At 42.2% G+C, this 21,507-nt stretch overlaps 1 protein-coding gene across 4 annotated transcripts in view; it reads left to right on the forward strand.

Annotated features, from left to right (window-relative positions):
- DLG5 (discs large MAGUK scaffold protein 5) overlaps positions 1-21,507 on the forward strand; it is a 171,566-nt gene that overhangs the window by 52,609 nt on the left and 97,450 nt on the right. For 3 of the 4 annotated variants that reach the window (XM_088474942.1, XM_088474939.1, XM_088474940.1), the window contains exons 2-5: positions 7,884-7,952; positions 16,130-16,298; positions 16,518-16,661; positions 20,208-20,391. In XM_088474942.1, the coding sequence (XP_088331068.1) occupies positions 7,884-7,952; positions 16,130-16,298; positions 16,518-16,661; positions 20,208-20,391 (566 nt within the window). The remainder of the gene's footprint in view (positions 1-7,883; positions 7,953-16,129; positions 16,299-16,517; positions 16,662-20,207; positions 20,392-21,507) is intronic. The other variant, XM_088474941.1, reaches the window with a different exon arrangement.

A 21,507-nucleotide genomic window follows, 5' to 3' on the forward strand; every position in this document is an offset into this window, starting at 1 on the left:
GGGCACTACTGGGCGCACTGGATAATGGGCACTACTAGGGGCATTACTGGGGGGCGTAACATAAAGGGCACTACTAGGGGTACTGCATAATAGGCACTACTGTGGGCACTGTATAAGGGCACAACATAAGGGATATCACTGGGGGCACAACATAAGGGGCACTACTGGGGGCACTGCATAAGGGGCTCTTATACAGAGGGCATTGCAGATGGGGCATTTCCCCGATGCCGGGAGACCGGCGCCCGGCATCACGATCGTAGTGATGCCGGGCGCCGCGAGCGGACAGCCGCGGGGGGGGGAGTGTTAGGTTTAGGGCTCACCCGGGGGGACTTGGGGTTAAGCACCCCCCCGGGGGACTTAGGTTTAGGTAGCGGGGAAGGGGGTGGTTAGGGTTAGGCACTTAGAGCGGGGATTAGGGCTAGGCACTTGGGGGGGAAGTTAGGGTTAGGCACCCCTAAGGAGGGTTAGGGGGGTTAGGTTAGTGGATACTTACCAATCCACGGTATTTCATACCCATTCCTTATACAGGGGGCATTGCATAAGGGGTTCTTATACAGGGGGCATTGCATAAGGGGTTCTTATACAGGGGGCATTGCATAAGGGGTTCTTATACAGGGGGCATTGCATAGTGGGAACATCTACAGTGGCATTGCACAATGGGCTCTAATATAGGGGCATTGCATAATGGGCTCTAATACAGGAGGCATTGCATAAGGGGCACACTACAGTGGCATTGCACAAGGGGCTCTAATATAGGGGGCATTGCATAATGGGCTCTAATATTGGGGGAAATGCATGAAAATGTGGGGAGACCATCCTGGACCCCCCAAAATAGATAATTTAGTTAGGAGGACCGTATAGAAGGCTATTTGTGGGCATTAGGGAGGTACTGTAGGATTTTAAACTGTGTCAAATGGCTGATATATATATATTTTTTTAATGCAAGAAAATTATAAAAACAAAAGAAAAAAGGTGACTTTGAGGGCACCTTGAATTGTGTTTAAAAAAATTATAAAAACAATTATTTTTCAACTTAAAAATTATTGTAATTAAATTTGTCGTGCCTAAACTAAAGAAAAAGTTGATTTGGGGGTAGTTGAGGAATTGATTTTGACATGTAATTATTGGACTAATTAAGCTAATTGGAAACCTCCAAATGCGTGTCCAAGGGGTTCTGCAGTGTCCTGAAATTTTAACCATTAAAATAAAGATTTTCATTTCCATCTCTCACCCTCAGGGAGGTGAGACTGGAAAAATGCAAATTCAGTCTGATTCAGTGCGAGTTGCTAATTGGATTGCAAAATTAATTCGCTATGTGAATTTGAAGTGAAAATAGCAACTCGCAATTCGCACCTAATTGGATTAACCCCTTAAGGTGCATACACACACAACGATTTTTTGAACGATTATCGTTAAACGATATAGTTTAACGATAATCGTTTGAAAAAATCGTTCACTTTCTGAGTCAAACGATGAACGATTATTGTTCATGCGCGTTCACGTTTGTAGTTTGTAGTTCAGTCAGACTTGTCAACTCAACGATTTTCATTAAGTTAATATGCAAAAATCGTTTGTAGTTCATAAAAATCGTTCATTACATTTAAATGAACATAGTAAATGAACAACTTTAGTAAACGATTTTAGTTAATTTTTTCAAGGTAGAAAATCGTTTACTAAAATCGTTCATTAACTCAATCGTTGTGTGTGTATGCAGCTTTAGACCTTGAGTATTCGGCTCGGTTGGCATTTTGAGTTTGACATGCCTGTAGTATAGTCTATGTTCCCTGCTATGCTAACTTGTTTCAAGTTGTACTGTACTTTGGTCTGGAACACAATTCTGTTTGTTTTTTCGTATATTACTACTTATATACCAGTTCAATTAGCAAATTTTAGTGTGACTTGGCAACCTGCCAAACTTCTTGCTTCAAAGATATTTTCTTGAGTTTACTATGGTACTTTATCCTTGCTGTGAAGCAGTGTAGCCTATTGTGTATTGTTATGGATCATAAATGAACATCAGGAAACACAGAATGGGTATGTAATACCGACAGTCGGGATGCCTCCTGTTTAAATACCGACAGCGGCATCCCGATGGTCAGTATCCCCCTATCCCTCGCTTCTTGTAGCCTAAATCTCTCCACCCCGCACCCTAACCCTCCCCATTAGTGCCTAAACCTAAACCTCCCCCCAAATCGTCCGCTTTATAGTCGGAAACGACCAGCAATGCGCGCGCCCGCTGGTCATTTCCGACATCAATCATCGGGCAAACATGCTGGTCAACCTGACGATAACGTCAGGTTCAGCATGTTGCCAGATGATTGATTGAGCCTGCACTGAATGCTCATTCAGTGTAGGCTTATCACAGACATAGAAACGACAGCACGGTTACAATATCGTAATCGTGCTGTCGTTTCTATGGTCTGCTAGTGGATGGGCAGTATAACCCTCCCCCCTAAAGGTGCCTAACCCTAACCCCCCCCCCCCACACAAACCCTAACCCTGCTAATGAGATTCATGCATACAGGTAAATAAATTATATAATTTGAAAAGTGCTGCCAGGACAATTCTACTGGTATTTATGAAAAAAGAAGAAATTCTGGCACTCTAGATCCAATCTTTTTTTGTAGTGGAATGAGCTTCCGCTGTGGTATATAACCATATACTGTATTTTCCCTTTAAACTTCCATGATTGCTAGTTGTAGTTTGTTAGATTTGCCATTGTGAACTTAATTAATAGCTATTAATATCTGTTTTTGTTTTTTAAGCTTCCTGGGGAGATGTATTAAGCTTTGGAGAGAGATAAAGTGGATGAAAATAAACTACCAACCAGTCAGCTCCTCACTGTCACTGTGCAGGCTGTGTTTGAAAAATCTCTCTTCACATTCTCTCTCTCTCCAAGGCTTAGTACATCTACCCCTCTATCTTTTAAATTGATGTCATAAACCTGTTAATAGCAGATAATTCAGGACATTGCCAGGTATGTTATAATTATGAGCAAATCTTACAAGTATGGATGGTGATCGACCGTCTATGGTTGTCCGCCATCAATGGCAATTTGTCAGCAATGTTTTTGTTTTTTTTCTTCCCGGTGCAGGGGAATACTTGATTAGCGCACAGCTTGCCGGATGGCAATTGATGGTGCAAATCATCAATTGCTCTCCGATGGTTTCATGTCATCGATGTTAAACACTGATGGCACCATCAGTGGTTAACCATTCAATGACCATCCCTACTGGCTACCAGGTTTTTACTCTATAGTAATGATTATCACAACCAATTGTACGTTCTAGATTTTGGTCGTCTTCTGTCAGCTTTTTTTTTAGTTTTTTTGTTTCAATTTATTAATAGTAACACATATGCAATAGTGACAATAGGCATTTGAATAATTATTATTCTAACAGGGTCACACTTCAAAATAATAATTTTGTGAAGTAAACAACTCTCATGCGATTGTTTCTAGAATTACAGGATTTATTCATTTATATCTTTTAAAATATCCTTTTAAAACACTTGTGTCACAAAACATTCCCGGGTACCTTACTGCAAGACCAGTTTCTGTCTCTCCGCAATCTCTCAGCTCTCCCATGTGCCTCCATTCCCACTGCGGCCTCTGCTCTGCCTTCCCGCAGCAGTCTCCATGCTTTTGGCCTTCACACACAGCGATTCCCACCGGCGACGGTCCATGGTAACATGACCGTCTGTGTCAGGTGAGTTCCTCATCACCAATGACGCCTGAAGCCAATCCCTGGAGGACCAGGGGTATAAAAGGTCTTCCCTTTGAGATAGCATTTGCCAGGGCAATGTTGTTCACAGTCCTGCTGTGACCTGCTTCCTGAGCTCTTGCAGAATACTCTTTATATCTGTCTAAGAGACTTCCAGTGCAGTTACCATCTTGCTGCACTGCCGGTCCCATTCCGATTCTACAGCATTCCGGTTCTACAGCGTTTCCGGTCCCATTCTGGTTCTCAAGCGGTCCGGTCCAGTGTATTGCGGTCCCATTCTGGTCCAAAGCTACTCCGGGTTCCTTTTGATCCAGTTCCCATCTGGTTCTAGTTATCAAAGCGCTCCTTTGTCTTGTCTACCTGCACCTGTGTGCATCAAGTATGTCCATTCTAGTTTCAACCAAGACTCAGACTGTTCCACCAGTGCCTCCAATCGCCAGCAGCTAAATCTTGGCTACCAGTTACACACAGTGCGCTCTCAATACATTCCACCATTGCTTGCTCTAGTCCATGAGGATAAGCTACTTTAGACTGACCAGCTTTCGGCTGCTCACCCCAGATCCCATTCTAGCCAGACTCAAGTCCGGGTTCACAAGCAAACGTGACAACTTAAAGGAAAACTAAAAGGAAAGTAAACAACAATATATAAATATATATATATATATATATATATATATATATATATAATGAAGATGCTTTACAGCAGATGATATGCTGATAAAACGACTTCTGCTCTGATGTTTATTGTACCCATTTCGCTGAGTTTAAACTGGCGGCTCTCTCGGTTGTCTCAGACACTAACATTTAACTGCATCTGAGACATCGGCAGTGGTTTTATTATTACTGTCAACATTACTGTATGTTTGTCAAAATTATTACTGTCTACATTACATTTTGGTTGTCGATCTTTTGCTTTATTTATATTTTAAATGTTGACATTTTGACTGGTTCTACATTCTAACTGTCTAGATTTTGAGTGTCTACATTTTAACTGTCAACATTCTGACTCTTCGACATTTCAACCTGTCTAAATATTAATTGTCTACATTTATGTCCATGTCGGCATTTTGACAATCTACATATTAATCTACATAGTCAATGTCTAAATTTTGATTGTCTAAATATTGTACCTATCAACACTATGGTGTCTAAGTTTTGAATGTCTACATTTTTACTGTATAAATAATGTACCCAAACCATCTCCACAATGTCTGTGACAGATGGTCCTGCTCCACCAGCCGGTACTGGTGGGGGTCAGTACTCTTGAGCGATTTGAGGAGACTTACATTGCCACTCCTGGACTATAGGGATTCCCTCTCACCGTCAGTAAATGCCTGTTACTGACTCTTCCTACTGCATACTAAGATGTAAAATTCCAGCTTTTCGCTTTGTAGTTTTTACCTTATTTATATTTTTTTAGTGCCAGGAAAGCATTTGAGGTAAAGGGTTGTTCCGACGAGAAGATTATAAACCTTTTTTTCCAATTGCAAAAAATGTTGGAATACTCTGCACATGCGCCGATGACGTCGGGAAGCCAGCCGGTGGACAACACTGGAGAAATTAAAAGACAGAGAGATCAGTGATTTGTCTGCACTTTTCTTGCAACTAAATACAGAGAAAACAAAAGTATGGCTTTCTCTAGATAAAATACTGGAGAAAAAACATATTTTTGATAGACACCTAAGTCACTACCACCAGCAGACATCTGCATCGGCACCTGGAACCACTTATTTCTGGTTATATGTGGTCATGGTGGATCGTGACTGCTAAACGACTAATTTCACATTGGACTCTTACAGTGGTCTAGTCTGTTATGGTAGCTCAGAGGGAGAGTCCGAAACACAGGACTCAAAGTCAGGACAACCAGCAAACTGATAAGTGTTTGGTGCTATTATGCTAGTTAAAATATACAATGACAATATAGTGTATTTAAAATAAATTTCTACAATGGCGCACAGCGCAAATTCTGAATCCCATTCAGTGCCGCGGTGCTGGACACTAGCTAATCCAGCACAGCAGTGCCAACCATTTAAATATAGCAGAATAAAATACATGTAAACATTTCCTTACTTTTTTTTTAGAAGCTATTTCTATAGTACCAATGCAGTTACCAGACACCGTTCTAGTGCCACAGCTCGCTGCAACAGGTATTAAAAAGCAGATCCTACAACTAGCAATGTTAGTTGCATGGCTCGATTCCTCAGACACAAGGGCATAGAGCAAAAGAGAGTCTGCAAAGACATGCTAATAGAATTGTGTGTATATTGAAAGAGTTTTATAGCTTAGAGCAGCTAGCGTTGTCCCAATACACCAGTGAGGTTACTGTCTGTGGCCTATGGTTGGTAGAAGTCTTCAAATGTATCAAGGGCTTTAACCAGGTACAGGAAGAGATTACTCAGAGTGTCCTGTAGAGCAGACATGTCAAACTCAAAATACCAACTGGGCCGAATATTCAAGGTCTAAGAGTGTGTGGGCCGCAAGAAAAAAAGTCTTATATGCAATTTTGAAAGGGTGATTATTAATAAAAACCAATGCAGTGCCCCAGTTAGTTGTGCCCATTATGCAATGCCCTCTGTATAAGAGCCCCTTATGCAATGTCCCCTGTATTAAGGCCCCTTATGCAGTGCCCCCAGTAGTGGCCCTTATGCAATGTCCCCTGTATTAGAGCCACTTACGCAGTGCCACTAGTAGTGTCCATTATGCAGTGCCCCCAGTAATGCCCCTTATGCAGTGCCACTTATTCAATGCCCCGTGTATTAGAGCTCCTTACGCATTAGTGCCTCTTATGCAGTGCCCCTAGTACTGCCCCTTATGCTGTGCCCCCAGTAATGCCCCTAGTAGTGTCCTCAGTCATACCCCTTATGCTGTGCCCCCTCCCAATATAGAACAGAAACCACTCCCCTGTGCAGTACTTCATGCTGGCCGCTGGGCACCACTCCCGCGTAGGCGCTGCCGCTGACTGGATCTAACTAGATCCCGCAGGGCAGGCTCCTCTCATTGCGGGTGACGTCATGACGTCACCCGCGAACTGCATCACTATGAACGCTGGCCTCTGAAGTGATCAAAGGTTACTTTAGTCTCTGATCGCTTCAGAGACCAGCGTTCCAAGTTTTGAATAGAGTAAACACAAATATTATGTGGCCCAGTCACCCCTGCCACGATCGGAGCAGGGGTGACTGGGCCACATAATATATGTATTTGGGCCCACACTGTTGAGCCGCACAAAATGTTTATTTGGGCCTTGAGTTTGACATGCCTGCTGTAGAGGAAAAGTAGACCAAGAAGACATTCACTAAACTTGACGGTAACAGTAAATTGGAGGAAGAATTACTTTCCTGAAAGGATAGTAGACATGTGAAATATCCTTCCAGCAGAGGTGGTAGAGATAAATATGAGAGGGGGGTTTAAACATGCTTAGGATTCAAGTTCTACTAAATTTGTTTTAAAGTAAAATAAGTTAATAAAAACATAAAATAACTTAGGTAACAAATGGATGTTTTCAGTACTAGAATGGTCAGAATAAATGGGCTATGTGGTTTTCATATTCCGTATTAAGGGGCATATGTATCAAAGCCTGATGTGAGATAAAATTGTGAAATATATATCACCAACCATCTATCAACCAAGCTATCATATATATCACCAATCATCGCTTTTAGAATGTGATAGTTAACGGCGCGTACCGCATTTTAAAAATAACTTCTACCACCAGTATGCACTATCACTTACCCGACAGTCGGATCATTGCGGTAACCGGCCCTCTGTGTGATCTCCGCTGGGTTGTGCAGGCGCAGAGCATCTACGAGCCTGGACGGCAGACGCTAAGGGCTCAGTCTCGGAAGGCACCATTTCTGACAGGCTGTGGATGAAGCTGGACACTAATGTGGTATACAGTAAATGCTGGCTACCTATGTTAATCTCACTCAGTTTTTTCCTTGTATAATGTAATATATATACTGCAATATTCAATTGGTGCATCCAGCTACATTTCTTAAACACAGCCTGCAAAATGTAAGTTAGAAGCTGATTGGTTGGAGATATATATATCTCACAATTTTATCTCACATCAAGCTTTGATACATATGCTCCTTAGTGTATGAGAGAGAGATATAGAACATTGCACTCCCCCACTAATTATTTTCCTTTATGTTTATGTGACAGGTTCCACTAACAGCGTCCTCACCACCATGCCTTCAGACTCCGAAAGCAGCGGCTCCCTCAGTAGTGTCGGTGAGCTTCTCCTGTCCCGTACATAGTGCCCAATTTGTGTAATGCTGGGTGGGGGGGGGGGCAGTTTAATACAATGAGCATATCTCTCCTGCTATTGCACTTTTTTTGTTGTCTTTAACTAGAGGCTTACATTAGCTCTTTATTGGAAGGAAACTAAAAGAAATGGATTAAGGTCTTCTGTGTTTTCCATGGCTGACTGTTTTCATTCCCTTTATATACTTGACGTACAAGTGTTTTTTATATGAGACAGCTACTATTGACATTCAGGGCCTGACTCTCCATAACCAGTCACATTTAGCGTGTATTTGCAAACCGCGCATGCGCAGTAGCAAAAGTATGCATCTTTGTGTATCTATGGGCGATATGTAGAGCAGCAGGTGCACATTTACAATGTGGACAGTCATAAGGTCGACACCAGAATGTCGAATGTTATGACGTCTACGTAGTCACAATGACGACAATACAAATGCAAGTCGAAATTGTGGTTGTCAACATGTTAAACCTGTTGACATTTTGCTGCCAAGATTATGAATGTAGACATGAACGTCAACAGAACATACCAGACCCCCTGTGGGTGATTCTGAGTAGGACAGATCTCTGCCTGTTCTCAGTTGCCGCTGAATGGGCTTTTCTGGGTGGCTACTGGGTGGTAATTTGCGGATGCACGCACAAGAACTCTCTCATGGGACTGTAGCCACAGTTGCTTCCTATACTGAGTCATGTAATGCCAAGGTAATGTTTGTTCCAGACAGAGCTCATGCACCCAGCTTGGGGTAGATGTTACTGCAGATACTATGGTTGTGTCTGCGAGCGGGAAAAACTGAGAACGGTGCGTCTATATGTAGGAAGACTTTGCCTATAGTAACATTAGCATACTGTTATCAGTATAGTCGTAGTACGTATGCAGCAACATCAGGCCCTCTGTAAGAGCTGTGGGGTTCCATTCATTTAGCTCTGCTGTTTTAAATAAACATCATATATTTAGTTCCGTAGTACAGATGTGTCCTCTATTGCAGCAGTTGTGCCAAACAGCCATTCTCTGCACGCCATGTCCCATGCGACTCTGCTTGCATCGACCATCTTTTCGCATCTTATATGCTCTAATGTGCGTCTTAGTCGCAGTGCAATGTGACATAACCACTTCACGAGACTGAACTAATTTATGTGACACTGGTAAATCTGTGTGTGACTGAGTCTGAGTCTATATGCGAAGTCCTACAATGCCGCAGCTTTTTTTCACTCCGAGTTCCATTGTACAGATTCAGAATCGGTCGCTCACAGATATACAAGTGTTGCATATCAAATTAATCATTGCATTCTCATCAAGCGGTTTTGTTGCGTTGCGACTAAGGGCCTGATTCAGAAATGTACGCAAATGAAATCTCAGCTGTGCTCTCTCACGGATTGCAATTGCGATAATATGCAAATGACTCGCTCATCCAGTGCTTAGAGAAGCCCATTTGAATCATCTGACAACGCCGAAACACTGAACGCAGGTCAGTTGGCCATCAGTCTTCTGAGTAATGGTGCGTAGACATTGTACGATCTCTATGAATGATAACGATATCGTTCATCGATAAATCGTTCATATCGTTCATTTTTATGAAACGAACGACCGACCAACGATGTGCGTTCCCGCTTGGACGGTAAAGATATCTATGGTCATCCGTACATGCAGGGCAACTTGGACGATTTCATAACGATTTGCATGTGGCAGGATGACTTCACTGAAAGCTATCTATCACAGATATCGTACCGTGTGTATGCAGCTTAAGTATAGTGTCACAGACATAGCGGATATCCAGACACACAGAGGGCTCTTCTGCTGCAAGCAAGAACAATATATGGACTCCCAGAGAACAACGTTTAAACGCCTGCGTTTTTATAACCACCCCCCATTTACCTCCCCCAAATGCTGAATTCTTGTCACTCACTTTGCGAGTGAATCCTCTGTGTAAACATAATAGCAATTCAATCCCTGCTCGTGGGCAGTGCGACTTACACACATGTGCAATGGCAAGCAATCGCTCAATCTGTGTAAATATCGGCATTGCGTCATTCTGTGAATCAGGCCCTTAGACACACATTCGAGCAAAAAAGATGCATCGAAGATTCTACAGTCTGCATGGCGTAGTGAGGATGTATGAGGACACATCCGTTTTTCTCCCAAGCTAGTTGTGAGTAGTCTCCTGTAGGTGAGAGCTTTTTTTTATTTTGTTTTTTTTAATCAAAAATCTGGAAGAGCAAATGTTGAAACTGCCACATAATTATAAATGTGTGTAATTTCAATCAGACCACCTGCCAGCATGACCTTTTTATATATTCATGTATGGTAAATGAACGTTAAACTGGGGATAAATATCAGCTGCAGCCATAGAATGAGTTTATTGTTGGCAAAAACACTACATTAAATTTAATCCAATTATAGTTGTGATTCATCAGTTGGAATAATTAAATGATGTGTGTTGGTTTGTCTGCTTGTAGCAACTAATTTATTTTGGATATTTTAACTATATATAGATTTTTTTATGCAGAATAAAGAACATTGGAATACTGGTGCATAAAGGCACAGTACAAGAAATTGGGTACTTAAAATCTTCCCCCAAAAACTGAATCTCCTCTCCCTTTATATCCCCCATTAACTGCAGAGATTTCAGTTTTTTTCTAAAATTCCTTCTGGAGCTGTTTTTCATTGTGGTCATAGGCAGCAGATTTTCTGAAGCTTTTTTTTTTTATTTTTTTTAATTCTTTGTACTATCCCAAGGGGTCATTTCGAACAGACAGAGGTGTTACTACGCATGGTAACTTCTTCTGCTGTTTTTTCGCCTCTATCATAGAATTTAGTAAAGAAGTAGGGCGCCCTCCTAGTTCACAGCTGAAGGTGTCAGGCTTCTATTCTAGGGGTCCAATGGCACCCATAAATCTAGGAAGAGGCAGTATAAAATAATAGCGCCAATCGTCTAGCCCGGACCAATGAAATATAAAACAGGTAAATAAAAATAAATTTATTGCATATAATAAAAAAAAAGTTAGTTCACTTGTACTCCTAAATGTGTGACATGTAAAAAGTGCATATATGCATAATCCAATAAAAATATAGTTAGTGCATAATATTACACATAAAAACTCTCTAATATGCTGACACAGATAGAAAATAGACTGGAGAACTATATTACAACTGCAAATAACCAATACATAGGTAGGTATAGAACAATGAGGGACAATGGACAAACCTAATTCTGTGGATCTATGGTCATGAATGAACACATAGGTTCATAAGGACTAGAACGATGTCTCTAAATTGGAAGTCCAGAGCAATGTTGAGTGTCAGGGAAAAAAATGACATATTGCATAACAACGTATATTGTAAGTAGCAAACTGGGTGCACCCGAGCTCTCTTGATATGCTATGTTGTTGTTTCCTCCTAAGAAATAGATCCAAATGCACAGCACTAGATGTAAAAAGTGCTCCAGAATCTTCTATGGATAACTCCTGGTAGGTATGATACCAAATGTGAAGTCACAGTGGCCGACTGATACATATAGTCTTTGGGTCCATACAATGTGTATGTCCGCTCACCTTGTTGTAATGTTACAACTGGAAAGCCTCCTTGATGTCTCCCTGGTGCGGGAATAATCCTGATCTGGCGCCGGTATGAGCCAGCAAATCGTGCTGACAGACTAGGTGGCAGCCGCTGGGAGTCGGTCTCCGTTGTCAGGCAGGGGCTGGCAGCTACTGCTTCTCCCCTCAGATCTCCAGATCTTCTCCGGGGAGATGATCACACCCGGGGAGGCTTCACACTGCTTGCCACAGTCCACTGTGCCACAGTATGCACTAACTTTATTTTTATTGGATTATGCATATATGAACTTTTTACATGTCACACACTTAGGACTTGTAATTGAGTACAAGTGAACTAACTTTTTTTATTATATGCAATAAATTTATTTTTATTTACCTGTTTTATATGTCATTGGTCCGGACTTGACGATTGGCGCTATTATTTTATACTGCCTCTATCATAGAATTGCCTTCGGGAAATTGAAGGGCTACTACTTCTACCCAGATATTGAGTGGGATCACTCTGAACTTGATGATGGGCTAGCAACAGAAGAGTGTAAGATCCCTTCTACTGGGAAATGGGCTTTCGGCGCCAAGCTTAGAGCATTGTCAGCGTGAAAGGTTTTTACCTGCTCAGAATGCCATGCCAAATTGCTTAGTGGCCAGTTTTGGGTGAATGCCCTCTGCACTGCATGTGAGGCAGTGAACTAATGACTGTAATCCACTATAGAAGCTGCCACTGAAATGCAGAGCCAGCCTGAGCAAAGTCTTCCATCCACAATATTTCTTTGGAGCTCACGTGGCTCATTACATGTTCTAGGGAGCCAAGCACTGGCCCTCCTTCTTATTTCCTTTCCACAGCAGCCATAAAAAGTGACTATTCATCCCCTGAGGCGCTTGACCAATACCTCTTTGGCCTCTCCCTTTGAACGGTTGAGACAGTTTGGGCGTAAGGACTAAAGTGATCAGTACAGAGTCTCGTTCAGTTTTGCTCTTCCTTATGGAATTTTCAACCACACCCAAGAATGCTTAAGCATCTGCTTTCAGCAGTTCTTCAGATTTGGAAAGGATCAGACTTTCTTCCTAGGAGGGAGGTAAGGTGGCTTAAGTCTCTAACCGTTTCTTCTTGCCTTAGCAAGGTCTTCAACAGGAAGTAGATGATACATTGTGAGCTTGCTGACACTAAATATTCAAGACAGCTGTAAGTCATTGATTATCATTAATTTGCTGTTTAATAGGGAAAAGAATCAATGTGTCCTGCCTCTCTGTTGGAAAAGTGCGGCATGGACCAAATCTGATCATTTGTTTCAGGTGTCCTGCAGCTTGCTGTCACTTGATCCTCTTAGTACAGTGAAATGGAATCTCCTTCTATGACTACCATTCAATTTCTGAACACTGCTATCTTAAGGGGACTGCATGGATTGGAAAATTGAAAATGTCCATTTAAACAGTAGCAGGGGTCCTCCCTTATACACTTCTTATTTTTAGCTTGGTTTAATAATAAGTGGAAGTGGCCACAAGAATTGGCGTTGAGTAAGGAACACCCAGTTCAAAATGACAAACTGATGGTGCATGTCTTTGAGGCCTCTGGATGTCTGGCATAGGCAGACCTTGTTGTGGGACTGAATGATTCTAGGTTTCAGCCTCCGCAATCTCGGCACCTTGTGCACTTTAGTTTGGAACATGCAAGGAAAACATAGAGTCCAACAGGTCTCTTGAGTCCATGACATTTTCTGGTCGAGGGAATAAATTATGTTAACGATAGACACTATGGTAGTCTCTTAGGACTGATATAACTGTTTCCCCTGGTGGCAATTCCTCCTCAAGTTCATATGATTCTGATGTAGCCCAGTGTAGCCGAGAATGTTGTGCTACACTAACACATACTCCGCATGGCAGAGAGCCTGTCATAGCTTTAACAGCTAGACTGTTGAAGCCATAATATTTAGTACTAAATACTTCCTGGACATTGTGATCCAGACCATGCTCAAGGCCAACAAGCCAGTTTCTGCCAGAAATTACCAGACTCTGGAAGACCTACATCTGCTTGGACCATTTAGTGAAGATACCACTGTAATGTTTATCTCTTTTTGTACTGCCACTTGACTGGATTGCCTGTAGGTCAGCATCACCGTTGGCTCTGCTGGTACCAATTTATTATATAGAAACATACATGGCACACAAACACAGCAATAATGCAACCATACAAAGTTTTCCCCCTTTATCACACCAGCTTCTTTGTAACAGCCAGTTTGATGTGCTATCCTCTACCCACTTGTTGGAGAACAAGCTCAATATCTTTCTGCTTTTGGTAAGTACACACAATAGCAAAGTCTGTGGAAGCTGTTTGATACACTAGTGGATAAACCTTCTATGCACTGCCACCAATCCAACAGGAGCTGTAATCTTGAGACAACACTGGCCTGGAGAGAGATGCCTTTTGACATTTTTCTTATTAAACTCTTCCCAGGTATCTACTTACTAGCGGCTGCGCATGGACCTCACCTGGTACTTTGCTCAATTACACACTGTGTTTTGTGGCTTCAGCATGTATGCAAAAGCAGGGTTCTTCTTATCGGTATGCCTGCTGCTTCACTAGAAGTCATATGACCGTACATAAGTCATGTGTAGACAATACACAAAAGGGTGTCCAACTCCACCTGACAACCTAAAGTACAAACATACATGGTAAACCTAATACAATCTATGCAATGTTTAAGAGTTTGGAAGGGTGGTCAGCAGGCTAAATTAGTACTTTCAAGGTTCTAACATCTCCATGTTTTCAAGCTTTCTATCCTTGCAGCAGGGTCTGGATAGATTTTGAGACTTGGGGGGAATTCATTAGCCGCTGTAAATTTCTGCGGCTAATTGATCCCCCAGGGGTTGTTCAATCTCGAAAACACATGTTTTCGCCCTTCTATAGAGTTGTCCATAGAAACCAATTAGATTCTACCTATTATTTTATTTATTTTTATGTACTTTTACCTTAAGTGCATACCTTTTATACAGAGAATGATGCATGTGCAGCCTCCCAGTAGCACCTTGTTCCAGAATGGCGCATCTCGACAATGTCTGGAATTGAATTCCCTCCCTAAATAACCTCTCACAGTTGGGCACCAACAGTGATCCATTGCTGCATTACTGTTATAGGAAACTTTTGTACAGTTTGTTGTACTGGGATAAAATACAGTATCTACAGATACAGTTTGAAAGGTCACAAATATGTTTTCTTGCCATTACGAAGAACAAACTGAAATCGCTGTTCCCTTATTTTCACTCTGTAAAAATTAACTTTTATTCAGTATTCAGCTCATTTAAAAGAACATCTGCATGGGTAACAGTGTTTTGTAATTTGAGCAGTGCACCAATATCTCATTATTGGCAGGATGTACTAAAGTAAAAAATGTGGTCATTCATACACTCTAAGGGCCTGATTCAGAGCTGAACGCTCTGACCAGAGCACTCGCTCTGAATCAGGGCCCCCCTACCTTTTTTTGGAGCGTCCTCATGGACGCTCGCATAGCTGTGGGTTACCACCCACAGCTGTAGCGAGCGTACATGATGATGGTCGCGATGGTCTTGACCATCGTGACCATCGGGCTTGCGACGGAGACCCTGCGGTAGGGTCTCGCTGCCGCAAGCCCTGGAGTGATTTTGTCTCTATCAGAGCCAAAATCACTCCCACTGACATCACTAGTGATGTCAGTGGGGCCGGCTTGAGACGGTAGGCGTTCCCATGGGAATGCCTCCGTCTGGCAGGCACGCCCACCAAAGGGGGCGTGCTGTCAATCAGCATCAACAGCACGCCCACTTTGGTGCGAGACCCGGAGCGATGGAGAGCCCGTCGCTCGCCGAGTCTCGTGCATGCGCACGACGGAGCTCCCTCCATCGTGCGCATGCGCAGTGGGGGAACATCGACCCGCTTGCGAGCGTACTGCCGCTCACGAGCGGGTCTGAATGACCCCCTAAGCACCACAGTGCATTCTGGTGCTTTGTCCCGTTGGGTAATGCTGCCTTCAAATAGAAGCCTATGGGCTTCTTTTCAGGGCACCCCCCCCTGAGAGGGATCCAATCGGATCCCTTCTATCTCGGCCCACGGCCATGTGCGCATGTGCAGAAGGACGCCGGAGGGACTTCTGGGTATTAAACCCTGAGTCCCTCTATCCTAGGATATCACAAAGGAGAGCTCTTATTGGGAGAGCTGTCCTTTGCGATTTTCATTGCATTTCTAAGTACATACCGCAGTATGTATCTGATGAGAGGCGAGATGTACAGCATCACGGATGCGGTGCTTAGTAGACCCCGCCCTATATAACAGTGAAGCAAGTTGATGGCTTTCCTCTATTCTTTTCATTTTGCAATTACTGTGTGTGTAGATGCTATGTCTTCATCAGTATATTCGGTTCTTGTTTCTTCCAATCCAAGTTATAATCTTACCAGCTAATCATAAAAATTCCTTGATTAAATCTTGACTGTACTAGACGGAGGTCTTTCTTGATAAGATGATTTTAACTGATCTCAAATCTTCCAAAATAACCTGCAGCGGCTCAATGGGGTCTATAGTTCCAAATTAGCAACGTTAATTATATAATTTTTCATGTATCTCAACTTTCTAGGTACGACTAATAAGGCCTCCTCCCCTCCATTGTCTGCTGTTGACAGTCGCCTTATGAGCGAGAAGTTGGACACTATACTATCACAGTTGCGGCAGGTGACACGTGAAAGAGATGAGCTGCGCAAACGGCTGGCTTTGTCCTCACCAGGGTCAACATTTGATGATTGCAGGTAATAGAGATCGTCCTGGTGTGACCTAAGTATCATACGTGCCGTTTTGGGGGTTTGTTTTAATCACAGATGCCCACAATTAAAAAAATAAATAAAAATATTTATAATAAAATGTAGTACTTCTAACAAGCCAGAAAATGTGTGTTAGGCCAGGTAAAGATTAGTTAACTTTTGAGGTTACAAAAGAGGACTCGTATATCTTTACTTATTATTATGCAGACCAAGCCCCAAAGTTACGCCGGATTATGAACGATTAAAGGCGCAATGCATGAAAGCGATGTCAGAGTTGGAAGCCCTACAGAGCCAGCACTCCAAAGCACTTAAAAAGTGTGAGGAGGCTGCAAAGGAAGCAGATTTTTACCAGTGAGTATTGTTAAACTCTTAAAATGCTGTAGGATGAGAAAAATTTACTTTCAATGTTTTTTTTTTTTTTCAATTCCATATATGATTAGAATAGTTTTTTTCTAAGTTTTAGGGGCATATTCAATTGAGAGAATTATTTTGAAAAACCCGGTGGTTGCAAGGTTTTTCCTATCTAATTGCTGGGAAGAAAATCAGCCATGCTAATTTAATAGGAATTAATGCTGCTTTTTTCCCAGCCCCCCCCAGCAGGTGCAAAAGTTAACAATCATCTCCATTTTATGTTAAGTGTTGGGACTTCCCTCAGAACCCCTAGGATTATGTGGTCACTGTTATAAAGAGTCACCACATAAGTCAAATCTACCAGCTCCTGGCCAGGAACCCCCTTGGGCTTCCTTTTCCCAGATCATGGCACAGGTTGTAGACCGTTCTGTGCTCCTATGCCGGCCCCTACTATGGGGTACCCTCAGCAGCTACAACCTGCTATGTTTATACATTCTATGCATCTGTCCTGGATGGACGTTTATGCCCACTCTGGTCATCCTAAAAATAGAAGGCGGTTGGCTACTTCCTATCTAACAGGGCTCCTCTCAGGAGAGGAGGGCCATTTTCCAACAGCAGATGTCCCCTCCTTGATTAGGGCGGTCAAAGCTGTGCTAAACCTAGATAATGAGGAGCTAGAGCTAAGAAAGGCTCCAGTGTTTAAACGCCAGAAAGTTGTGAAAGAGGAATTTCCCAAATCTGAGCACCTCTCTGAATTTATGGAGGAAGTATGGGGTTCACCAGATAGACGATTCCATGTTACAAAAAAGGTTACAGCCTTATACCCCCTCCCACCAGACGAGTGCGCCAAGTGGGAAGTTTCGCTAACGGTAGATTCGCATGTGGCACATCTGGTCAGGAGCACCACATTGCCCATACCATCTGCATCCTCCCTTAGGGATTCCACAGATAAGAGACTTGAAGCATATCTCAATGCGGTCTTTTCTCTGTCAAGAGCTGTTACCTGCCCGGCCATGGCTACGGCCTGTGTTTCTAAGGCCATTGAGAAATGGATAAAGTCACTGGAAAATACTCTTCCAGAGACCAGCTGACAATCATCTTCTATATGAAGTAGGCAGCCTCCTATCTGGGAGAGGCGGCTTTGGACGCGGGTATTCTGTCCTCTAAGGCTTCAGCTGCCTCAGTTGTGGCTCGCAGAGCCTTATGGTTAAGGGACTGGAAAGCAGATGGAGGGTCCAAGAAGGCCCTGGAATCCCTTCCGTTTACGGGAGGCATTCTGTTTGGCACAGAGTTGGATAAGATTGTAGCTATGGAGGCAGCCTCCAAGGCGGCTGATCTGCCTTCAACATCTACTCCTAGACCTAGTCATTCATCCATTTGAGCTTTTCGGCAACTAGGAAAAGCAAAGGGTCAGTCTTCCTCTAGAACCAGTCTCTCGTAGGAGACCGCAATCTAAGAAACCTTGGCCAAACAGATGTCCGGCTTCCATGTCAGACAAAAAACCCACGGCCTGATGGGGCGGGAATCCCAGGGTAGAAGGCCGACTTCTTCAGTTTTCGGACACCTGGCATCTCACGACAACAGACGCCTGGGTTCGGGAGATGGTACGCCCTTGCTTTTTATAATTTTCTTACTTAAAAAAAACCAAAACAAAAAAAAACACAAATCAGCCGCTTAATGCATTTTAAAGAACAATAGTATGTTTTTATTTATTTGGGACCGTAGTAAACATTACTTTTCTAAAAAATTTCCCGTAGGTTTTTACAGTAAAAATGACTGCAACCATTTTTCTTCCATGGAAATGATTAAAAAGTATGCAATGTCCGCGGTTATTTATACTGCAAAAATTGTGCAACCAAGTGAATATGCTACTTAGTGTTGCTTTTTTGGTACACTGTTAGGATATAGACAAGTGGTGTCTAAATGTTTTTCCTGGAGTGCCGTATTAAGAAAGTGACTTTGGACGGAAGTTTAGCCTCCCAGCATTTAGGTGATTTTTATTTTTTTTTATTCTGAGAAACACTAAAATTAATAAAATATCTTGAAATAAACATATTACCAATGTTTTTAGATTTAAATTTTGCTAAATGCTTTGAGATGAATAAGTTCCCATACAGCAGTGCCCCCAATTCAAAATATGCCAGTTATTAGGGCCGCCAATTGATATGCCTCATCGCAGTGCCCGCAATTCATAATTTACAACAGTTATGCTCCATTCGACTATTGTATGCCACATAGTAATGCCCCCAATTGATGATATGCCACTGTAATGCCCCCCCTTGATAGCATGCCACTGTAATGCCTCAATTGATAATCTACAACTGTAATGCCCCCAATTGGTAATATGCCACTGTAATGCCCCCAATGGATAATATGCTACCGTAATGCCCACAATTAATATGCCATCCTAATGCCCCCAATTGCTAACATGCAGTAATGTCCCCAACTGGTAATATGCCACATAGATCCCCCTCAGTTATGCCCCTTTATATTCTAACCTCAGAGCCCGCTCAGTAAGGCCCCTTTATATGCTCAGAATACCCTCATTCCATTATATTGCCAGAGTAGTCTCCTCCTCATGCCCTTGCCTTAGTTATCTTAACCAATGAAGGTTCAGTCTTCCTCTCCATTCATCCGTTGCACGTCACTCCAGTCATGCTGGCCCTTTGCTGCTCTACCTCCATTGCATCCCGCGGCTGCCTTCTTTTTAGTAATTCTTCTGGCCGCAGGATGAACTGGAGGCAGGGCGGCAGAGGGCCAGCCTTATCGCACTCAGTGATGTTGCTGACCCTGCACTCAGTGGGGCAGAGCTGCTGAACTGTCTGGAGGACTTTAGAAATGGTGCTTGATACAGATCATAATCGATATAACTATAATCATGTTTAGCCTAAACTCTTTAAAGGGGAGGTATCTTCCCATCAAAATCTTTTCAGTCCCCACCTCAAAGAGAGGATGTTGGTTGGTTCCACAGACAGTGCTAAAATAAGTTATGCAAGCCCATCTACGTATAAATAGAGTCCCAACAGTGATTTAAAATAAGGAATGTTGTGTAATTCCTTTAAGTGATCTATTAACCACCATCTTTGGAACCCTCATGTATATGTAGACATTGGCTACAGATCATACAGCTCCATGGTTTCCATCCGTCAATGCTATGGTTGGATGTTTGTTGTAATCCATTTTTCCATCTAATTTGATTTCTACAGTATACATAACCATTATATTGCATATATGCAGAATATACACTGTATGGGCTTTAGCAGACTCCATCGATCCTAGTTAGGTGAAATATATCCAGTTGTGTAAACTGGTTTGTGTGTCTTTTGCGTTTAAAGTGAATAGATGTGTTAAGTGTACAGCATGCTCATTGCTCTACAGTATATAGAATAGCACTAATTATTCACTTATGTCTCAAGCTGCATTCACCAATGCAGCTCAGTTGACTTGCTATAGGAGGAGAGTAATGCCTTCTATACTCTGTATAAGAAGGATAGAAGCATTTCAGGTGTCTAAAGGCTCTCCTTTCTTCATATATTTCGCATTTAGCACTCAACATAGTCGTGTGTTGAATGAACAGACGCAGCTACAGGAGGATAGCGAGAGTCTGCGCAGGAAACATACCCAGTTGCAGCGCGAATTCACTCATCTGCAGCAGTCCTGCCAGGACCTCAAGCGGATCCATGAGGCCGATCAAAAGGAAATGTCAGAACTGCGTAGACAGCAGCAACAGGTAATGTTTCTAGTTATTCCTCTATGGGGTGTGTCCAAAAGACAACATAGAATGGTGCAGGTGGTCCATGAGAGAACAGCATTAGCGATGAGCATTAATTTACAGGCTTTCTCAAACTATGGCCTGTCTTCTCTCCAGACAAATCTAGGGAGATCTAGAATCTGTATCATATGATAAATATAGTGTCTATATCGTTCGCACATCATTATACATTGTAGGCCTTTAAAATGTAAACTATGTAAAATATATTATTACATTTACATTTTTAGTCTCAAAATCACTTTTGATGTTAAAAAATGCATAATATAGCGTAAGCCAGTTTGTCCTTAGATTGGAATAGTTTTCTATGCTCCACTTTGACCATTAGACTGCTCTGGTTCAACATGTATGTTCTAATGATAGATAGTAGGGTAATTCCCTTAAGACCTTGGCTTATATAGTACTTCTATGGGTAATGCAAGCATTTGGTCACACGCTAACAAATATGGAAGTTTGGGGCTTTGACAAAGGAATAAACCACCCTGTCTTTGAAATCTAGGGCAGAGACAGATGGTGGACTAAGGTGAAATGCGTTACCCATTCTGGAATGAAATACTTACTGTATTAATACTGTGGCTGATTGTCTGTAATCAGCCTTCTTGGGGTTCTTCATGATGTAGTGCAACTTACAGTATATACAAGATAATCTTATTCAAATTCTTGGAATAGGAGGAAGCTAACTCACTGGTCTTATGTAGTTTAGTTTAATTGATTTATTTATTTTTAATTTAAACTCTCATGTTTACTTTTAAGAAAACCTCAACTTAATAAAAACGCTCTGTTGTGTAGATTTCAGTACAACTTTTTTATGATGATTTAAATAGTATTCATTCTAGAACACTCTGGTCTTTATCTATGCAGCTTGTTGCATCAGCTGAGTGTGCTAGAAGCACCAGAGCAGAGAGCGACACCCCAGGCAGGAAAGAGGAACTGCACGGATTGTGACAGATGCAGGGTGCTAGTATGAATACTCGATGTAAGAAGTTACTTGGTCAGATTAATATATGTTTATGTAAATAGATATACATTTTTTTCCCATAGTGTAATTTATTATTATTATTACATTTTATTTATAGG

Source organism: Taudactylus pleione, unplaced genomic scaffold (genome assembly GCF_031769625.1).
Source record: "Taudactylus pleione unplaced genomic scaffold, aTauple2 ptg000157l, whole genome shotgun sequence".
In the NCBI taxonomy this organism is placed as follows: Eukaryota; Metazoa; Chordata; class Amphibia; order Anura; family Myobatrachidae; genus Taudactylus; species Taudactylus pleione.